Source organism: Heloderma suspectum, chromosome 1, assembly GCF_057233095.1.
Source record: "Heloderma suspectum isolate Gila_16-S chromosome 1, 16-S_ref, whole genome shotgun sequence".
NCBI lineage: Eukaryota > Metazoa > Chordata > Lepidosauria > Squamata > Helodermatidae > Heloderma > Heloderma suspectum.
Window position 1 is genome coordinate 9,331,516 of NC_139458.1, and position 22,372 is coordinate 9,353,887.

Consider the following 22,372-nt stretch of genomic DNA (forward strand, 5'->3'; position numbering starts at 1 on the left):
GCTTCTTACTATGCTGTCTAGGTTGGCCATAGCTTTCCTCCCAAGGAGAAAGCCAAGCGTCTTTTAATTGCATGGCTACAGTCACCATCTGCGGTGATCTTGGAGCCCAAGAATATAAAATCCGTCACTGCTTCCGTTTCTTCCCCTTCTATACGCCAGGAAGTGATGGGGCCAGATGCCATGATCTTACTGAGCAGTGTGTACCTCTCTTCAAGTATAAGTCGTACGTTCGGAAGAACGGGCGGAGCTCTTCCGGGGCAGGGGGGAATCGGAAGGGGAAGTGGCCTGGGCCTCCCACGTGGCTGGTGCGTAGACGGGCTGCGGTAGAACGTTCGGTGGAGCAGCGCCCGGGTAGGTGGGCTCCGAAGGGAGGAGGGCGTTCTGGGGCGACCCGCTTGGACCTCCACGGGTGGCCCGGGCGCGCGTGTGTCGGACAATGCATGGTGTGGAGGAAGTGGATATGGGGCATTTATCTCCCTCTTCCGTAGTACTAGGGCCCAGTGGGGTCCCCATGGAGCTGAATGGCAGGAGATTCAGGGCAGATAAAAGGAAGGACGTCTTCACACAGCGCAGAGTCCACCTATGGAACTCAGTTCCACAGGATGTAGTGAGGGCCACCCATTTGGATGGCTTTAAAAGGGGGTTAGACAAATTCCTGGAGGAAAAGGCTATCAGTGGCTACTAGCCTTGATGGCTACTAGTCTTGATGGCTACGTGCTGCCTCCAGTACCAGAGGCAGTGAGCCTAGGTGCACTGGTTGTTGGGGAACGTGGATGGGAGGGTGCTCTTTCACTCATGTCCTGCTTGTGGGTTTCTCATGAGCATCTGGCTGACCACTGTATGAACAAAATACTGGACCAGATGGACTCTTGGCCTGATTCAGCATGGCACTTCTTCTGTGCTTTTTATGCAATACGATATGTTTACTAAGAAGTAAACCACATTGTGGTCAATGGGGCTGTCTCCTCAGTAAATGTGTATAGGATTGCAGCCTGACCTGTACTAGAGAGCAGTTCCTGCAGGTCCATTCCTCCTTTTGGGTAAGGACTGATACCTGTTTTGACTTCATTTACTCACAATTTCCCCCATCCCCTTTTATTTTTGCATGCTAGCTCTCCCCAATCTGATGTTCTCCAGATGTGTTGGGCTACAATACCCACCATCCCCGGCCAGCATGGCCATTTGCTGGGGTTGATGGGAGTTGTAATCCAGCCATCTGGAAGGCACTAGCTTGGGGAAAGCTGTTGTGTACTTGTGAAGAAACTGAGGTATAAGTTTAAGAGATGCATTTTGTTTCAACACTTAGGGTCTGAAAGGATTAACAGTAAAACAATAAAAGAAAAATGTATGGTTTTACTTGAAACTTTTGCATGAGGAGCATATTGTAAATATGGTGTGCTGACAAATTGCAGTTACTGTTATCGCTAAGGGCACAATCCTGTGCGTGTTTAGACAGAAAAAAGCCCTATACATCCCAGCATTCCCCAACCAGCCTGGCTGGCTGGAGAAAGCTACAAATTCTAGGACTTTTTTCTATCTAAACATGTATAGGATTGTGCCCTAAGAGGATTAGACATCTTAGTTCTATAAAACATATAGCATGAAGAGGGAAGAGAGTGATTTGTTCAATAATTTGTTCATGGAAGGCTGGTTAAGAAGCAACTGGCGTAATTTATAGGAAATGTCTTTTAGGGCGCAATCCTACGTGTGTTTGGACAGAAAAAAGTCCTACAACTCCCAGCATGCCCCAGCCAGCCATGCATAAGATTGCCCTTAAGAGGTGAAGATACAGCCAGGTTCTGTCTATTTATATGGGGAGTTAGGACTGAAATTTGTTCCATCAGATAAGGGAATAATTGAACCTTCTAAAGATGTTCATTGGTTGGAAGTGTACAGAGATGGCATGACAGAATGTTGGCCACCCCAAAGCTGATTGATTGTCTCTTGACTGGAGCGCCTGAGGAGGTGTCCTCGTGAGAGTCTGGGGAGGCTGAAGAAGACATCAGCCAGGGCGAAGAGCAGCTACAAGACTGGGAGGCTGAGCTGAGAGCATGTGAGGCAGAAGCTGAAGAAGATCTGCATGTGGGGAGAGGAAGGCTCCTGAAGCAGCCTTTGGAGGAAAGAGCGGAAGCCTGAGTGACAGCTGGTTACAGGAGTCTGGAGACAGAGCAGTGCTGGACCACTGAAGACTTCTGGGAAAGCTTGGTGAACAGAGTTGAAGGTTCCAGGTGGAAGTCAAACCAGACAGAAAGAAGACTGCCATTTGAGCCCTCATGTTAGACCTCTGAGTTAACTGATCTGGATAGAGATAGGAGCTGGGGCTTCTGACACCTGATTGGTGGTAAAGTAACTGTAAAGAAACCCAGTTTAAGAGTAGTAACAACTTCCTTAAAATAATAAGCTTTCTTGTTTTCTTTTTAATAAAATACTATATATCTTCATTTATTTTTCTGGCACCTCTGATGTGTTCTGTCTTATGCCTGATTACTGGCTACCTTAGGAAAAAAGAGTGGATGTTAAATAAGAAGAGTAGAGTTTAGTAGTAGCAGCAGAAGTGAAGAGAGGGTTTACACAGTGGTGAATGGTTGGAAATCAGTCAATAAAAGTGGAGAATTGATTTACAACATTTGTATACTGCTCCATATCTAAAGCAGGTTCCAGAGCAGTGAACATAAAAGGTAAAATAGTAAAAAGATGAGAAGATTAAAACACCAATATTAAAATCCTTTTTAAAAACTTTTGGAGATAAGGGTGGGTTTGTCCTAGCATACAGGCCCCCACTCCAAGATTAGGTTCTCCACAGTGCTATTATTTTAGATTCTAAGCTTAAGAGGAAGCTGTCTTCTGCTAGATCAGATTATCTGGCAGTGGCCCTCCCAGGTTTTTGGCGGAGAAGGGGCTTTCCCAGCACCTGCTACCTAGTTCTTCTACATGGAGAAGCTGGGGTTTTCACCCTGGGACTTTCTGCACGCAAGGTGTATGGTCTACCACTTAGTTGTGTTCCTTCTAAAGTTCCAGCTTAAATAGAATGTTTAAAAATACAGAAAAGCAAGTTACACCCAGCCAGAGTTTTGGTTCATCTAGCCCAGTACTGTCTTCTACTCCAACTAGCAGCAGCTCTCTGAGGCAGCCTTCCCCAACCTGGTGCCCTCCAGATGTGTTGGATTACAACTCCCATCATCCCCAGCTAGCATGGCATGCTCTCAAGTAAAGATCTTTCCTATCATCTGCTAGCTGAGCCTTCTAACTGGAGATTCCAGGGATGGAACCTGGGATGTTCTGTGTTAAAAGCATAGGCTCTCCCACTGAGCCACAGCCCTTCCCCATAAACTGCCTTGAGTGTGTTGACAGAAAGTGCTATATCCCTTTCTCGTTCTGTACCGTGTCCATTAGTTTGCAAGCCTGTGGGCAGGGACTGTCTTTATCTTTTAATGTCTGTATAGCGCTTTGAAAATTTTATGTGTCTTATAAGTGTTTATTATTAACATATATGTATTATTACTATTAATATGAGTGTGATAAGTATGTTTCTCTCAATGATTTATATCAGCTAGGAAGAAAAGATGGTGCGCAAGCTGAAGTTCCATGAGCAGAAGCTCCTCAAGAAGCTAGACCTGGTGAATTGGGAGGCTGCTTCGGGAAACCTTGCTGAGCTGCGTGTGCTCCGTCGATACCGCTTGCAGCGCAGGGAAGATTACACTCGTTACAACCAGCTGAGCCGGGCGGTTCGGGAGCTGGCTCGCCGGATCCGAGACCTGGGTGATGCACCAGAATCATCAGCTTTCCGGGCTCGGAGCACTGCTGCGCTCCTGGAGAAGCTTTACGCCATGGGACTGGTGGCCTCCAAAAGCTCGCTAGAGCAGTGTGACCGTGTCTCAGCCACCGCCTTCTGCCGCCGCCGCTTGCCTTGTCTGCTCCTGAAGCTCCACATGGCCCAGAACATGAAAGCTGCCGTGACCTTTGTGGAGCAGGGACATATTCGGGTAGGACCTGAAGTTGTGACCGACCCGGCGTTCTTGGTGACCCGGGCCATGGAGGACTTCATTACCTGGACTGACTCCTCTCGCATCCGCCAGCATGTGCTCAACTACAATCAGGAACGTGATGATTTCGACTTGGCTTGTTAAAAAGAGCCTTCCCTCCCCCTTGGTTAGCCCGAATTTTCCATCTTTTGTATAAATCTATGTGGCCTGCAGGAACATGCCTGAAATGCTTAGCCCAGGTGATGTCTGCTGGCAGGTTATGTCCGGTTTCATTTGGATTGTCTGCCATTTTGAATGATCATAGTGCATGAGGGCTTGGAATAGTGATTCTGCCTGCTCAGCTGTGCTGTGCTGTCTTCTTGCCCTTCCGTGACCGGGTGGGACTTGGTAGGCCCTAAGGAATTAATGGTGGTGTCTGTACTTCATGTTCAGATGGCAAACACTGCAGTGCAATGGCACCTCCTCTCTACGTATTTGAGAAAAACACATGCAAAACTACAAACAGAGACTTTACCCGCTGCACACTGCTGATACTCCTCACCATGTGCTCACAGTATCCACCAGAGGGAGGTGGTGGACCCAAGGTTGTCCAATTGAGTTTGGAAAAGAAAATATGTTGGCAAAACGTATGGAGAGGCTCACGATCAAACGTTCTGTGTGTCTCTATTATAGACTTCTTCCAGGACCACACTGCAGATTAAATCGCTGGATTATATTTGACTGCTCCCCAGAAAACAACCCAAAATAATCTTGATCCATCTTGAATGCTTTAATTTAAAGAACACCAAACAGACCTTATCACTCACTCCTGATCAAGGACTGGATGGCTGCCCACAACAAATCTGTGCAACTGTTCTTTTAAGAAATCTAATTTTCTTCCCTGGTGTCTCAGCAAAATAATTAACTGTTTGTCTCTATGGTAACACGTTCCTTGGTAAGTGTAGGAACAGTTACTTCACTGCAGAATTTGTTGGCTAGGACTTCAATCTCTGAATCAGTGCTCTGAGTGTTTTGTACATTTTTTTCTCTTCTGTGCTCTCCATTCCGTGAAGGAAAGACATGTTTGATAGTGCGTTTCTCAGTTTGACAATAGCTTGGCCCAAAAAGTGGGTTTTTGAGATTGCCTTTGGAAGGCAAGGTTAGTATTCCATGTTTCACTGTTGCCAACGTGATTAGGTCTTTTGCATTCTCTCTGTATAAAATTATGTTTGCCTCCAATTTTGGCAAGTTTAAAACTAACCATGCACTTTCTGAATGCTGTTAATAAACTGCGAATTGTAAATGCACTGATTTCTTGATTACCCAGCGTGCACTAGCAAGGTAATTTAATGAATAGTTTGATGGTAGAAGTCAGAGCTTTCTCACCGGAATATGTGCAAACCCCAATATTCTGCAGTTATCAACTTCATAGGCTCCCAACTGCATTTCCCTGGAAAACTAATTAACTGATAAGGCTAAAGAACAAAAAAAGAGTTTGCGCCTCAGTGGTTCTAAATAGTGTTTTTAAAAGCTGCAGGAGAAGTTCTACACACACACGCACACATACTTTGAGACACTTTGTCAATGGCTGTTCTGGATTTCCAGCAAAACAAAACTCAACTCCATAGAAAGGACGGGCCAGATTATAGCAAAATTCAGTCTCTTTACATTACTCCTCTGAACTCACTTGTAGCTCAAATCCTGTGCTCAGTTGTATGCAGAAATCTTATGCTCCATTGACTTGAGCTTTGCCATGAGCAAAGTGTCACAAGATTATAAATCAACCAAGAAGATTGGGCAGCTTGTGAGAATCTATGGATCTTGGAGGTTTGAAGTTGAGCAGGAAGGAGGGACAGATGGGTGGAGTGGCTTCTTTTTGTTACAGAGGTGTAAAATCTAGACTTGCTCACAGTGTGCTTTTTCCCGGAGTGGATGTGAGAGCTGTCCATAGAAACAAGGGAGACTTATTCTAATTTATATGATATCATGGCTATGTATGCTACTTTATATAGTAGAAAGGACTGGTCCCTGCCCCAAGAGGCTTGCAGTTTACAATTTGACATGGGAGTAAATGGAGGAAGAGCGGATACTGAAGAAAAGTATGTTTCCATGGGGAAAAGATGTGTTTCAGTTTCATGAACTTCGGTTTAGTTACAGTGAAGCGACCTTGCCCAACTTGCTGGGAATGACAGGAGATGCAGTCCAACACATCTGGAGCAGCACCAGATTGGGCTGTAGACAGCACTAGGAGGCTACAGTTCCCTTAAACTCTCAGTTAAAAGCACAATCCTATACATGTTTAGACAGAAAAAAGGCCTAATGCTCCCAGCATGTTTGGCTGGGGCATGCTGGGAGTTCTAGGCCTTTTTTTCTGTCTAAACATGCATAGGATTATGCCCTAAGAGAACCAAGGGTGTGCCAAGAGGCAGGGGCTGAGACAGGCAGAGTCCAGGATTTGTGCCTAGCTGCAATTGGGCCGCAGTGTGTCCCTCCCTCTCTCCCCCAGACAAAAAATAGCAATGATAGGACCTTCAGCTCTCGTGTGTAAATTTTAATGGGGGGGGTAGTTTTTAGACATTTAAAACGCAATGGGGCTACATGCAAGTCATCCGGCACAAGGCTTCTGCCTGCCTTTGAGCTGCAAAGTAATTTAAGGAGACAGGCCTTTGCTGCAGCCTGACAGGTGTTCTGCATGGGGGACTTTTGACAGCAAACCCAAACCAGCTTTGGCCCCACTTCTAACTAGCAATTTCAACAGTAGACTATTTTGGAGTGCTTGTAAACCGCTCTCAGCCAGCCACAGCCCTTTCTACCATGGGCAGGGCAATCTTTTAAGGTGCAATCTTACGAATGTTTAAGAGAGAAGAAAGCCCTATCCTAGGCATGTTAAAAGGGAAAAAAGTCCTACAACTCCTAGCATTCCCCAGCCAGCATTGGTAGTTGTAGGACTTTTTTCTCTCTAAACATGCATTGGATTGCACCCTTCAATATTTTAAAGCTTTAAAAAAAAAAATCATATTTCCCCCATGTAAGAAGACCTGAATTAGAAAGTGCAGGAACTCCTCGCTTTGCTGCTATGTTTGGTTTCTGGGTGGCCTGGCTGCTTTCCAGTTACAATTACGCTAAATTCCTGGATTTCTCCGTTGTTTCCTTATGAGCAGCTCTCGCTTTTGTTCAAAAAGAGCCAGGAGTTTCCATGTCCAGACAAGAGTGAACTTGGGTCTGTAGATATTTCCTAACTGCTGCTTACTGGCTACAACTGGTGAAATGCAATTGACGGAGAAAGAGAGTACAGTACACGCCCTTCCACCACAAGAGGAAAGTATATTCTTTGCAAAGCACAATCCTGAGGACAGAACTGACCGTTCCTTGAGGGTAACGGACAAATGAGTGAGTGGAGAGTATATCAACAGTGCAATCCTAGGCACATCTACAACTTGAAAGGCTGTCACAGAGAGGAAGGCCAGGATCTCTTCTCGATCATCCTGGAGTGCAGGACACGGAATCGTGGGCTCAAGTGACAGGAAGCCAGATTCCGGCTGAACATCAGGAAAAACCTCCTGACTGTTAGAGCAATGCGACAATGGAACCAATGACCTGGGGAGGTGGGTGAGGACAAAGGCGAAAGGGGGCACGGCCAATATTTTGAACATACCAGCATATTTTAGTGTATTTATTATGTTTATGTCCTGACTTTTTTCCTGCAAGGAACCCAAGGTGGCTTACATAATCCTCTCCATTTTAGCCTCACAACAACCCTGTGAAGTAGGTTAGGCTGAGAGTCAGCAACTGGCCCAGAATCACCCAGGGAGCTTCATGGCTGAGTGGGGACTTGAACCCAGGTTTTCCAAGTACCAGTCCAACAATCTTAATCGCTATACCGCACCGGCCCTCTTAAAGGTCTTACTGTCAATAACTAAGGGGAGGCATTTCAACTTCTTAGAATGGGGTAGGGGGGGACTGCACAAAAAGCCAAGAAATCACCAAATTATTGGGGTGGGGGGAGAAAAGGACAAAGTCCCATCAGGAGGCCTGGTCTGCCACACATCTGCTCCAATGGGTACACTGGGGCTCTGCCGGCCAGCTGGCCTTTTTTGCAGGTGAGGGAAGGCCTGCAAACTAGATGAACTACCCCCTACTTTTTGGCATCACCCCACCCCCACAAGCTTTTAGGCTGTAACTAAACCCTAAACCCTTGCAGCTAAGTGTTGGCTGGGGAATGCTGAGACTTGTGGGACTTTTTTCTGTCATGCCCAGGATTATGCCCAGGATTATGCCCTAAGTCTTCAATTCTGTTCACAGCGTATGAAATGGGACTTGCTTCTGAGTAAGTATGTATTGGGGCTGTAAGAGGTTTTTTAATAAGCCACTACTGGCTGTAGTAACTTAAAAACAATATTATTTTGCACCCAATTTTCCATTTTACACACGTGTGTCTGTTCGCAAAGATTATGCTGTTTTTCCATGTCTTAATGAATCTCAGAGGGGTGGCTTTGCTGCAACAGAGCTTTGTGGCACCTTAAAAACAAACTGATATTTTGTGACATAAACTTAGTGGATGGCATATACCCTGTCACTTTTTAAGGTGCCACAAGATTCTGCTATGTCTAATAAAGAATTCTCAGAGTATTTGCATATTCCTAGTCTAAAACACCCCTTCATGGATCACTGCCCTGTTGTGGCAAAGGGGCTTGCGTAACTCAGTGAAGCCATAAGCTATGCCATGCTGGGCCACCCAAGACGGACAGGTCATGGTGGAGAGTTCTGACAAAATGTGGTCCACTGGACAAGGAAATGGCAACCCACTCCAGTATTCTTGCCAAGAAAACCCCATGGAACGTATCACAAGGCTAAAAGAGATGACGCCGGAAGATGAGCCCCTCAGGTCAGAAGGTGTCCAATATACTACTGGGGAAGAGCAGAGGGAATTTCCAAGTAGTGCCAGAAAGAGTGAAGCGGCTGGGCCAAAGCCGAAAGGACACTCAGCTGTGGATGTGTCTGGTGGTGAAAAGAAAGTCCAATGCTGTAAAGAACAATATTGTTTAGGAACCTGGAATGTCAGATCAATGAATCAAGGTAAGCTGGAGGTGGTCAAACATGAGATGGCAAGATTGAACATCGACATCTTGGGAATCAGCGAACTAAAATGGACAGGCATGGGCGAATTTAATTCAGGTGACCATTATATCTACTACTGTGGGCAAGAATCCCTTAGAAGAAATGGAGTAGCACTCATAGTCAACAAAAGGGTGGGAAAAGCAGTACTGCGGTGCAATCTCAAAAACGACAGAATGATCTCAGTACGAATCCAAGGCAAACCATTCAACATCACAGTCATTCAAGTCTACGCCCCAACCACTGAGGCCGAAGAAGCTGAGGTTGATCGGTTCTATGAAGACCTACCACACCTTCTAGAACTAACACCAAAAAAAGATGTCCTCTTCATCATAGGGGATTGGAATGCTAAAGCAGGAAGTCAAGAAATCACCGAGATAACAGGCAAACATGGCCTTGGTGTACAAAATGAAGCAGGACAAAGGCTAATAGAGTTTTGCCAAGAGAACACGCTGATCATAGCAAACACTCTTTTCCAACAGCACAAGAGGCGACTCTACACATGGACATCACCAGATGGTCGATATCGAAATCAGATTGATTACGTACTTTGCAGCCAAAGATGGAGAAGCTCCATACAGTCAGTAAAAACAAGACCTGGAGCTCACTGTGGCTCAGATCATGAGCTTCTTATTGCAACTTTTCGGCTCAAATTGAAGAACGTAGGGAAAACCACTAAACCATTCAGGTATGACCTCAATCATATCCCTTATGCATATACAGTGGAGGTGATGAATAGATTTAAGGGATTAGACCTGATAGACAGAGTGCCTGAGGAACTATGGACTGAGGTCTGTAACATTGTTCAGGAGGCAGCAACTAAATCCACCCCAAAGAAAAAGAAATGCAAGAAAGCCAAGTGGCTGTCTGATGAGGCTTTACAAGTAGCTGAGGAAAGAAGGGAAGCGAAAAGCAAGGGAGAAAGGGAAAGATATATCCAACTGAATGCAGATTTCCAGAGATTAGCAAGGAGAGACAAGAAGGCCTTCTTAAATGAACAATGCAAAGAAATCGAAGAAAACAACAGAATGGGAAAGACTAGAGATCTCTTCAAGAAAATTGGAGATCTCAAGGGAACGTTTTGTGCAAAGACGGGCATGATAAAGGACAAAGAAGGCAGGGACCTAACAGAAGCAGATGAGATTAAGAAGAGGTGGAAAGCATACACAGAAGAACTATACAGGAAAGATCTGAATGTCCCTGATAGCCATGATAGTGCAGTCACTGAACTTGAGCCGGACGTCCTAGAGAGTGAAGTCAAGTGGGCCTTAAGAAGCATTACTAACAACAAAGCTAGCGGAGATGACAGTATTCCAGCCGAACTTTTTAAAATCCTAAAAGATGATGCTGTTTGAGTGCTACACTCAATATGCCAACAAATTTGGAACACTCAACAGTGGCCACAAGACTGGAAAAGGTCAGTTTACATTCCAATTGCAAAGAAGGGCAATGCCAAACAGTGTTCAAACTACCGTACAATTGCGCTCATTTCACATGCCAGCAAGGTGATGCTCAAAATCCTACAAGCTAGGCTTCAGCAGTATGCGAACCGAGAACTACCGGAAGTACAAGCTGGGTTCCGAAGAGGCAGAAGAACTAGAGATCAAATCGCCAACATTCGCTGGATCATGGAGAAAGCAAGAGAATTCCAGAAAAACGTCTATTTCAGCTTCATTGACTACACTAAAGCCTTTGATTGTGTGGATCACAACAAACCCTGGCAAATTCTGAAAGAGATGGGAGTACCAGACCACCTTACCTGTCTCCTGAGAAACCTGTACGAGGGTCAAGAAGCAACAGTAAGAACCGGACATGGAACAACCGATTGTTTCAAAATTGGGAAAGGAGTACGACAAGGCTGCATATTGTCGCCCTGCTTATTTAACTTATATGCAGAGTACATCATGAGAAACGCCAGGTTGGATGAATCACAGGTCGGAACTAAGATTGCTGGGAGAATTATCAACAACCTCCGATACGCAGACGATACCACCCTAATGGCAGAAAGCGAAGAGGATCTAAAGAGGGCGAAAGTGGAGAGTGCAAAAGCTGGTTTGAAACTCAACATTAAAAAAACTAAGATCATGGCATCTGGTCCCATCACTTCCTGCCATTATAGAAGGGGAAGAAACGGAATCAGTGACAGATTTTACTTTCTTGGGCTCCAAGATCACCGCAGATGGTGACTGTAGCCATGAAATTAAAAGACGCTTGCTCCTTGGGAGGAAAGCTATGGCAAACCTAGACAGCATAGTAAGAAGCAGAGACATCACCTTGCCGACAAAGGTTCATATAATGAAAGCTATGGTTTTCTCAGTAGTAACGTATGGCTGTGAGAGCTGGACTGTAAGGAAAGCTGAGCACCGAAGAATTGATGCTTTTGAACTGTGGTGCTGGAGAAGACTCTTACGAGTCCCCTGGACTGCAAGGAGGTCCAATCAGTCAATCCTAAAGGAAATCAACCCTGACTGCTCATTGGAAGGACAGATACTGAAGCTCAAATATTTTGGCCACCTAATGCGAAGAGAAAAGTCACTGGAAAAGACCCTGATGCTGGGAAAGATTGAAGGCAAAAGGAGAAGGGGACGGCAGAGGATGAGATGGCTAGATAGCATCACCAATGCAATGAATATGAACTTGAGCACACTCTGGGAGAGACTGGAGGACAGGAAGGCCTGGCGTGCTATGGTCCATGGGGTCACGAAGAGTTGGACATGACTTAACGACTGAACAACAACACTCTAAAACATTTGCAACCAACTTCACCCCATCTATAATGGATGTAGACTTGGGTCTGTGTCTTTCAACAGTTACCTACCAGCAGAAATCGACAGATAAAAGATGTTCATGGCACGGGAAATGTTGTGAGGAAGAAACCTGCTGATTTCTACCTCCCGTGTAATGCTACAGCAGCTGCACTGGTTCAATCTCTGCTGTCGTATGCAAGTACCTTGGAAGTTGCCATCTTTTAATAGAATCTCTTCCCTGAAAGGCTTTATATACTGCTATGTTAATTGATAGTCGGACACAACTGAACGACTGAACAACAATGTTAATTGACACACTGAATCTGTAGATGTGCATAGCTGTGACTGGTGCATAATTAAGGTGGCTTTCTCTGACATAATGCAGCACTGTACAATGATAACTCATGCTGCTAGTCATTTGCTATCATTTCAGCCACAATGGGTTATGCCATTTCTGTGGTGGCCAAAGAGCCACTGGGGTAGCACATATGAGCCATCCCTCCGTCCTTCAACTCTCCTCTCTGCTCACCTTTCACCTATGTCTTTGCCTGGGATGAATGGGCTACATCTGGCAGAGGGTGGGCATGTAATAAGAGTTTGGTTAACCCTTTACAGGCAACACAAGGTCTTGCATTGACCTCCAGTCATTTCAGGGTCTACTTCCCATCACAAAGCCACTATTTAAGATCCACAAAGGCCAAAATATTCACGGTCTTAAAACAGTTCTGAGTGCCAGGGCACAAACTGATGTGGGGGGACATAGAGATATGCTTTGCAAAATATTCACATTCCACCTGCCTTAGATTCTGACATTATTGGGTGTCATATCCCTTCCTTATCTGTCTCCTTTTGTCATGTGGTCCTCACATCTTCTTGCTCATCCAGCTGCCTCCTGTTGTTGCCCCTGCCATGCCACCTTTGCTCCCACAAATTCCTCCATCCAGAAGGGGAGATCTACTTCCAGGTGGACATGGGGACTGAGGGAGAGCGAATTCTTAGTAATTGTTATGAAAAACCCACATCCCACCTAGACTGCTTCTGAATCCCACTGGTGGTACGTGTCCAACCAGTTGGGAACCAATGTTGTAAGACATCTTTCATTTTCATGATGGTTCAGGTATCCCGAGATCCCGAGAGGTCAAAAATAGCGAAGAACAGGGCCAGCCCTTCCATAACATGGAATCATGTGGCCGCATCAGGCAGCGGAGCTGGTGGAGTGGTAAATTGCACCGATCCCTCCGCCGCCACCCTGCCAGGAGAGCCTACTGCCACCTCCGGTGGGTGCTCTTGAGAGCCCTGTCAGCCACATTCCTGCCATGGCATTTGCCACAGCAAGAGAGCAACCAGCAGGGCTCCCTGGAGCAGCTGCCTGCCCTCCCAGCGTGCCCTCACTCCCTTGAAGTCTTGCAAGACATTGAGTGAGCTCTCACAGGACTTTGGTTGAGCAGGGGTGCACTCAAGAAGGACGGGCAGTGGCTGCAGCTTTTTGCCTCAGGTGGCAAGATAGATTGAGCCAGGCCTGATGAAGGAGTGAATAGTTCATAGCACTTAGATAAAACTGGTCAGAAGACATGCGCGCAATCTGGAAGTAATGGCTCAAAAGCAAGAGGCGTCAGCTTGATTATGAACATATGAAGGTGCCTTACAAGGAGTCAGATTGTTGCTCTATCTTGCTGAGTGCTATGTATCTTCTCTCCCTGTCTCAGGGACAAAGGAGGCCTTTCCCTAGTCCTGTTACCTCAGATCCATCAACTGGAGATGGTGGGGATTGAACCTGGTATCTTCATACAAAATATGTGCTTAGGGCTAGCGTTGAAGACTGGCATGGCTGGGCACCTGCCAAGGGCTCACACCCCAGGAGGGACCCACTGACAAGAGCCCCCTGCACTTGCTCTTCCTCTTCCCCAACCTGCTTGTTCACCTGCCTCTTGCTCTGGCCCGATGATGGTGGTGAAAAGGAGGTGCAGGAGATGCCCCTGGCTACTTGCTTGTTGGTTTTCTGCCTGTCAAGCAAGGAAGTGGTAGCAAGGATGAAAAAGAGGAGGAATAGCAGCTGGTGAGAAAATAGACTCACTGAGGGAGGGGATCTATTGAGGGTGTCTTGCCTAAGGGTCCTCAAAAACCTGGAGTCAGCACTGCATATGATCGACAAGCACTTGGGGCAGATGACCCCACTGACCTGCGGCTTTTAGCCGATCTTGAAAAACTGCAGTCCTTTGCACGGGCTATAAGCAGTTGTTTTGGTTAATTGACACAGCATGGTGATAAGGTGGCATAGCCATCAAAAGCCTTGATAAATTCACTCATTAAATAATCTGCTGACCACACAAAAAGTACAGTGGTTTGGCTAATCCCCAAATTAATCTGACAGACTCATACCCTCCTTGGACCACCATAAGATAAGACTGTGCATTATATCTCTTCTTTTCCTCAAGCGCGGGGCAGGCTGAAATGCAGAGAGAGACCAAATGGCTGGGGAAAGTTCAATATGCAAGCCATTCTTATTCTTTAGCAGTGGGTTGTCAGTGCCTGGCAGTTGTGGAGGAGGCTGGTATCATGCTAAGATTATTAGCACGTTCTGTTTTTAAAAAAGGAAACAAAATAAAAGCTGGTACAAGCCTGGCATTAAAGCTGACACTTCGCTTTTGAAAAAAAGCTGGACCACCCTTGATTTGATTGGCAGTACTTGAAAAATAAGTGCCATGTTTTGGTTGTTGTTGTTCAGTCGTTCAGTTGTGTCCGACTCTTCGTGACCCCGTGGACCATAGCACGCCAGGCCTTCCTGTCCTGTACTCTCTCCCGGAGCGTGCTCAAGTCCATATTCATCTTTACTGCATCGAATTTTCTTTTCACCACCAGACACATCCACAGCTGAGTGTCCTTGTGGCTTTGGCCCAGCCGCTTCACTCTTTCTGGCGCTACTTGGAAATACCCTCTGCTCTTCCCCAGTAGTATACTGGACACCTTCCGACCTGAGGGGCTCATCTTCCGGCATCATATCTTTTAGCCTTGTGATATGTTCCATGGGGTTTTCTTGGCAAGAATACTGGAGTGGGTTGCCATTTCCTTCTCCAGTGGACCACATTTTGTCAGAACTCTCTGCCATGACCCGTCCGTCTTGGGTGGCCCTGCACGGCATAGCTCATGGCTTCACTGAGTTACGCAAGCCCCTTCGCCACAACAAGGCAGTGATCCATGAAGGGGCATTTTTTGGTAGAAGGGTACACATTGGACTGGGAGCAACGAGATCCAGGTTCTAGTCCCCACTCGGCCATGGAAGCTCACTGTGTAACTTTGGGCCAGTCACAGACTCTCAAGCCAACTTACCTCACGGGGTTGTTGTGAGGATAAAATGGAGGAGGAGGAGAATTATGTATGCTGCCTTGGGTTCCTTAAGGAGGAAAAAAGGCAGGATATAAATGTAATAAAATAAATAAATTATATATATATATATATATATATGTATATATATGGCTGCGGTGGCTTAGTGGTTAAGACGCTGAACTGCAGACTGGAAGGTCGGCAGGTCAACAGTTCGAGACCCGAGTGCTGCGTGACGGAGTGAGCTCCCGTCTTCAGTCCCAGCTCCTGCCAACCTAGCAGTTCGAAAGCAAGAAATTGCAAGTAGATAAATAGGCACCGCCTCGGCGGGAAAGGTGACAGCGTTCCGTGCACCTCGGTGTTCAGTCAAGCCGGCCACATGACCACGGAAGCGTCTTCGGACAGCGCTGGCTCTTCGGCTTAGAAACGGGATGAGCACCGCACCCTAGAGTCGAACACTACTGGTTGGGGACACCTTTACCATATATATATATATATATATATATAACGCACGTATATATATATATAATATATTATATAGATAGATAGATATAGATAGATAGATATAGATATAACATATATATAAAACCACTGCCCTTAGGTTGGTTCCAAGGTGTAAAATCTTGTGTAAAAACAACAAGCCAAAACTGATACTCAGCTAGGCTTTAAAGGTTGGCACCTGGCTTACAAAAAAGGCGGTGCCAACCTGGATGTAAGGTTGGCATCTTGTGTAAAAGAAAAGAAAAACTGGTACCAGGCGGGGTTTAAGGCTGGCACCTGTCTTAAAATAAAGGGGGCACCTGCTGGGATCTTAGGTTGGCATCTGTTTTTTTAAAAAGGTGGTACCAGGCTGGATGTAAGGTTCCTATGTTGTGTGAAACACACACACACCTGGTACCGGCCTGGCTATTCGATTGGCATTTGGCTTAAAATTAAGGCTGGGTCTAAGGTTTGCATTTGGCTTTCAAAAGAAGGTGGTGCCAGGCTGGGCCGAAGGTTCGGATTTAGCTTTCACGAAAGGTGGTGCCAGGCTGGGCCGAGGGTCCGTATCTTGTGTGAGCACACCAGCACCACCCGGTACCAGGCTGGCATCTGGCTTTTAAAAGAAGCCCGTTGCCAGGCTGGGTCTAAGGTTCGCGTCTGTGTGAAGACACCGCCGCCACCGGCCCCGGCGGGCTTTCAGGCTGGCCCCCGGCTTCAGAAGGCCCCGGCCTGCCCGCAGAGCGGGCGTCCTGGCTTGGGAGAGGCTGGCACCTTCCGATGCGTGTTCGTGTCGTGGAAGAGCAGCCCTCGGCGCTGGGCGTGGGGCCGGGGCCGGGGCTTGGCTCTCGGCCTGAAGTTCCCCCAGCCAGGAGGAGGCGGCGGGGGCGGCCGCCGGCCCGTCCGTCCCTGGCACGGCTGAGGGGGGGACGGCGGGCGAAGGAAGCCGGCAGGCCGGAGGGTGCCCCGCCTGGCCCGGCGCCAGCCTGCGCCAGCCTCCGGGCGGGCCGGCGGGCGGCCCCCTCTCGGCGTCGCTGCTCCGCCCCGGGCCTGGATTGGCGAGAGGCCGCGGCCGCGGCTCCTCCCCGCCGAGTTGGGGCCGAGCGAGGGAAGCTGCGGAGGGAGGCGGCGGCGAAGGTGATAGCGGCACCAGCGCCGGGGGACGAGAGGGAAGCCGAGGCCCGGAGGAGACCCGCCCGCTCGGCGTCGCCCCCTCGCCAGGTAGGGCAGGCCGCTCGAGGCGCGGGGCTCGCCTGGGCGCGCATCCCGCCCCCGCCGCGCGCTCCCTGGGCCTGGGCTCCCCTCGCCTTGGGCGCCCGCGGGGGCGCCCCCCACCGGAGCCCACGGGCCCATTTGCGGCAGGGGCCTCCGACACTCGCCGCCTCCCCCGTCCGGGTGTTTCGGGGTTCTGGTCCGGTCTATCCAGTATTTGGGGGTTGGGGGGGTAGGGAGGTGTTCGCGTGTGTGAGGCTGTAGGTGTGGGATGGGAGGCCTCTCTTTCCTTAGCTGTGGGGGAATATTCGGGCTGGGGGCTCCCATCCTTTGGTATGGGGGCTTCCTCCCTTGTCTTGTCGTTCAGGCTTAGGTTTTTGGGTTTTTTTCCATCCAGGCTTGGGCTGGCTTGGGGGTTAATATAAATGTAGGTACAGCTCTGTAAAATTGGGGCCATATTTGGGGGTGAGGCTGCCTCCATCTTTTGGGGTCAGGGTTTCCCTCCCTGTGACTCAGGGCTAAGGATGGAGGTTCATCCACATTTACGGTCTTTCGTGTCAGAGGGGGTTTATGGAATTGGGGCTGCCTTTGCTTTCAAGGTTGAGGGAAGAGTTGGGGTGGAGGCTTCTCATTCCCAAATGTTATAATCTACTGGGTCAGTGTAGGACTAGGGGCCTCTATATTTAGGAGCTTGGAGCTAGAGGGGGAATATAGAATTGAGGCAGCTCCTGTTGCTTTCATGGTTTGGGAGTAATTTCCTTGTTGTGAGGCTGAGATTTCCCCTTTTCAGAATGGGGGAGGGATATGGGATTAGGGGCTTCTTTTCCCCTCCTTAGTCTTTTTTGAGATTTGACATCTCCTCTTTCGGGAGAGTTACTTGCCCCTTCATATTTGGAGTTTCCCCTTAGCCAAGTTGTAATTTAGTTATTTATTTTATTTATTAACATTCCAGTACCATCCAATACCTGAAGGTCTCTTCCCCCAGCATTCAGGGTTCAGCTAGAAAAGAGGCTCTATCCTCCCCCACCCCTGTTCAAGAATTGCAAAGACTTTGTATTATTGGGAGTCCTCTGACTGGGGGTAGAGAAATTTTAGCAATTGCCAACCATGTCCTGAGGGCTGCTTGCATTCAGTTTGTAACACACAATGATTTCCATGTAAGAAAAAGTAGGAAAGTTCATGTAGAGGTGACGTGTGACTATTTGCCTGTGTTTGCGTCCAGTTAAATGCAAGTGTTTACAAAGATTGCAAGGAACTAGGGTATTTGTGCCCTGTAGGACAACTTCAGTTTACCTGCATGGGTTTAGGGGCAACGTTGCCTTTGTACATTTTTTTGTTTTACCTTTACATTTAGAATGAAATATGTGAAACATCATATGCTTCTTTCCAAACTAAAGGTTTGGGAATGGACTTTGTGCACTCAGCTGGCTTCCTATGTGTTGGGCTCCTCAGTTTTCCCTCTTTTATCCCCTCTCTTGGCAATATTTAAGGATTATTTGGGCATCTCTCTTTTTGGTTTGAAGGTACAGAGAATCCATGGTGGAGGTGGTTCTTCTCTTTGACTGGGTTGCATCTTGCAGTGGCATATACTTGCAGAATATAACAAGTTCTGCAAGTTAGTGAACTTGCAGAGTCCTGTGACATTTACGTCTGTTGGGGTCAGCTACACATCCAGCAGAATCAAGTGATAATGATAAAAGGGTTTGGGGATTGGTTTTTGCTAATGCTATAGAAATATTAGCCTTATTCAAAGCTAATCATTCAGTAGGTAGTCTCCATGCAATGACTAGGTATGATGGGGAAACGTCACCCTCCCATAGGTTATATCCAGTGTTAGTCTAATGCAAGTCCCATTCATTTCAATGGGTCTACCCTAAGTAGGACTGGCATTGGATAGAACTTTTTGGCTGCTTCTGCTGGGGTAACTTCAACCCTTAAAGTGTACCTTCCACATCACCTTTGCTGGTGGCTCTACTCCTGGAAAGGAAAAATAATTGGCCCACTAACAAGCATTCCCGCATGCCACTGTAGCTAGGGGAACTTCACTCGTTCGCTCCTTTTTCCATAAGGGCTCCCACTTGGCTGTACTTGATGCTCCATGGAGGAAAAGTTGAAAAAATGAGGTGAAATTCACTAAGGGTTTGTCAAATACACTTATTTTTCTTCCACCTTCAAACTGGGGACAGGTTGCAGAGGTGATTTGTCAATTTCACTCCGCTGGAGTGAGGCAACACATCCTATCCTATTTTATATTTAAAAACTAGATGGACAGTTTTCCTCCCCTCATCTCTGCTGTCCTGCTACAGTTTCAAGGTAAAACGAGGTGATATTGACAAGCCCCTTTGTGAACTCCATAACGGATGATGGTGCATGGGTGGCCAGCATGAAAAACAGCATAAGCTGTCATAAGCCATATCTCCAAATGAGATGGGATGAAAGTGCTACCTCAGTTCACACCTGAAAAAACTATGCTACAATTGTGCCAAACACTCTAATGATAAATGACTGGAAGAAGGCTAGGCTGAACTCCCTGACAGTCTAGATTTCTTTCACCCGCAGCCTGAAGTTGTTGTTGTTGTTGTTCAGTCGTTAAGTCGTGTCCGACTCTTCATGACCCCATGGACCATAGCATGCCAGGTCTCCCTGTCCTCTGCTCTCTTCCCGAGTGTGCTCAAGTCCATATTCATTGCATCGGGGATGCTATCTAGCCATCTCATCCTCGGCCGTCCCCTTCTCCTTTTGCCTTCAATCTTTCCCAGCATCAGGGTCTTTTCCAGGGAGTTTTCTCTTCGCATTAGGTGGCCAAAATATTTGAGCTTCAGCTTCAGTATCTGTCCTTCCAATGAGCACTCAGGGTTGATTTCCTTTAGAACTGAATGATTGGACCTCCTTGCAGTCCAGGGGACTCGTAAGAGTCTTCTCCAGCACCACAGTTCGAAAGCATCAATTCTTTGGTGCGCAGCCTTCCTTATAGTCCAGCTCTCACAGCCATACGTTACTACTGGGAAAACCATAGCTTTGATTATACGAACCTTTGTCGGCAAGGTGATGTCTCTACTTCTTACTATGCTGTCTAGGTTTGCCATAGCTTTCCTCCCAAGGAGCAAGCATCTTTTAATGTCATGGCTACAGTCACCGTCTGCGGTGATCTTGGAACCCAAGAAAATAAAATCCGTCACTGCTTCCATTTCTTCCCCTTCTATATGGCAGGAAGTGATGGGGCCAGATGCCATGCTCTTCGTTTTTTTTAATGTTGAGTTTCAAACCAGCTTTTGCACTCTCCACTTTCACTCTCAACAAGAGGCTCTTTAGATCCTCCTCACTTTCTGCCATTAGGGTGGTATCGTCTGCGTATCTGAGGTCGTTGATCATTCTCCTGGCAATCTTAATTCCGACCTGTGATTCATCCAACCCAGCGTTTCTCATGATGTACTCTGCATATAAATTTAATAAGCAGGGCAACAATATACAGCCTTGTCGTACTCCTTTCCCAATTTTAAACCAATCGGTTGTTCCATGTCCGGTTCTTACTGTTGCTTCTTGACCCTCGTACAGGTTTCTCAGGAGACAGGTAAGGTGGTCTGGTACTCCCATCTCTTTAAGAATTTGCCAGGGTTTGTTGTGATCCACACAATCAAAGGCTTTAGTGTAGTCAATGAAGCAGAAATAGACGTTTTTCTGGAATTCTCTTGCTTTCTCCATGATCCAGCGAATGTTGGCGATTTGATCTCTAGTTCCTCTGCCTCTTCGGAACCCAGCTTGTACTTCCGGTAGTTCTCGGTTCACATGCTGCTGAAGCCTAGCTTGTAGGATTTTGAGCATCACCTTGCTGGCATGTGAAATAAGCACAATTGTGCAGTAATTTCAACACTCTTTGGCATTGCCCTTCTTTGGAATTGGAATGTAAACTGACCTTTTCCAGTCTTGTGGCCACTGTTGAGTGTTCCAAATTTGTTGGCATATTGAGTGCAGCACTTTAACAGCATCATCTTTTAGGATTTTAAATAGCTCAGCTGGAATACTGTCATCTCCGCTAGCTTTGTTGTTAGTAATGCTTCCTAAGGCCCACTTGACTTCACTCTCTAAGATGTCCGGCTCAAGTTCAGTGACCACACTATCATGGCTATCAGGGACATTCAGATCTTTCCTGTATAGTTCTTCTGTGTATTCTTTCCACCTCTTCTTAATCTCATCTGCTTCTGTTAGGTCCCTGCCTTCTTTGTCCTTTATCATGCCCGTCTTTGCACAAAACGTTCCCTTGATATCTCTGATTTTCTTGAAGAGATCTCTAGTCTTTCCCATTGTGTTGTTTTCCTCGATTTCTTTGCATTGTTCATTTAAGAAGGCCTTCTTGTCTCTCCTTGCTATTCTCTGGAACTCTGCATTCAGTTGGATATATCTTCCCCTTTCTCCCTTGCTTTTCGCTTCCCTTCTTTCCTCAGCTACTTGTAAAGCCTCATCAGACAGCCACTTGGCTTTCTTGCACTTCTTTTTCTTTGGGATGGATTTCGTTGCTGCCTCCTGAACAATGTTACAGACCTCCGTCCATAGTTCCTCAGGCACTCTGTCTATCAGGTCTAATCCCTTAAATCTATTCCTCACCTCCACTGTATATGCATAAGGGATATGTTTTAGGTCATACCTGAATGGTTTAGTGGTTTTCCCTAGGTTCTTCAATTTAAGCCGAAATTTTGCAAGAAGCAGCTCATGATCTGAGCCACAGTGAGCTCCAGGTCTTGTTTTTACTGACTGTATGGAGCTTCTCCATCTTTGGCTGCAAAGTACATAATCAATCTGATTTCGATATTGACCATCTGGTGATGTCCATGTGTAGAGTCGCCTCTTGTGCTGTTGGAAAAGAGTGTTTGCTATGATCAGCGTGTTCTCTTGGCAAAACTCTATTAGCTTTTGTCCTGCTTCATTTTGTACACCAAGGCCATGCTTGCCTGTTATCCCAGTGATTTCTTGACTTCCTACTTTAGCATTCCAATCCCCTATGATGAAGAGGACATCTCTTTTGGGTGTTAGTTCTAGAAGGTGTGGTAGGTCTTCATAGAACCGATCAACCTCAGCTTCTTCGGCCTCAGTGGTTGGGGCGTAGACTTGAACGACTGTGATGTTGAATGGTTTGCCTTGGATTTGTACTGAGATCATTCTGTCGTTTTTGAGATTGTACCCCAGTACTGCTTATCCCACCCTTTTGTTGACTATGAGTGCTACTCCATTTCTTCTAAGGGATTCTTGCCCACAGTAGTAGATATATGCTTGTCTATTTTAGTTCGCTGATTCCCAAGATGTCGATGTTCAGTCTTGCCATCTCATGTTTGTCCACCTCCAGCTTACCTTGATTCATTGATCTGACATTCCAGGTTCCTAAACAATATTGTTCTTTACAGCATTGGACTTTCTTTTAATCATCAGACACATCCACAACTGAGTGTCCTTCAGCCTTTGGCCCAGCCGCTTCTCTCTTTCTGGCACTACTTGGAAATTCCCTCTGCTCTTCCCCAGTAGTATATTGGACACCTTCTGACC

At 46.8% G+C, this 22,372-nt stretch overlaps 2 protein-coding genes across 6 annotated transcripts in view; both read left to right on the forward strand.

The window, feature by feature from the left end:
- Positions 1 to 296: 296 nt before the first annotated feature.
- IMP3 (IMP U3 small nucleolar ribonucleoprotein 3) lies at positions 297 to 5,282 on the forward strand. Of its 2 annotated transcripts, none has more exons than XM_084835263.1 (2): positions 297 to 351; positions 3,551 to 5,282. In XM_084835263.1, exon 2 carries the CDS (start codon positions 3,564 to 3,566, stop codon positions 4,125 to 4,127), a length of 564 nt encoding a protein of 187 aa, XP_084691389.1. In that variant the 5' UTR covers positions 297 to 351; positions 3,551 to 3,563; the 3' UTR covers positions 4,128 to 5,282. The 2 variants fall into 2 exon arrangements, with proteins under 2 accessions (XP_084691389.1, XP_084691397.1); XM_084835271.1 differs by having other exon boundaries at positions 1,693 to 5,262.
- An 11,274-nt stretch (positions 5,283 to 16,556) lies between these two features.
- The window catches only part of FBXO34 (F-box protein 34), a 73,438-nt gene continuing 67,622 nt past the window's right edge, over positions 16,557 to 22,372 (forward strand). For all 4 annotated transcript variants that reach the window (XM_084835305.1, XM_084835314.1, XM_084835286.1 and 1 more), the window contains exon 1: positions 16,557 to 16,846. The gene's annotated coding sequence lies outside the window, so the exon portion shown is untranslated. The remainder of the gene's footprint in view (positions 16,847 to 22,372) is intronic.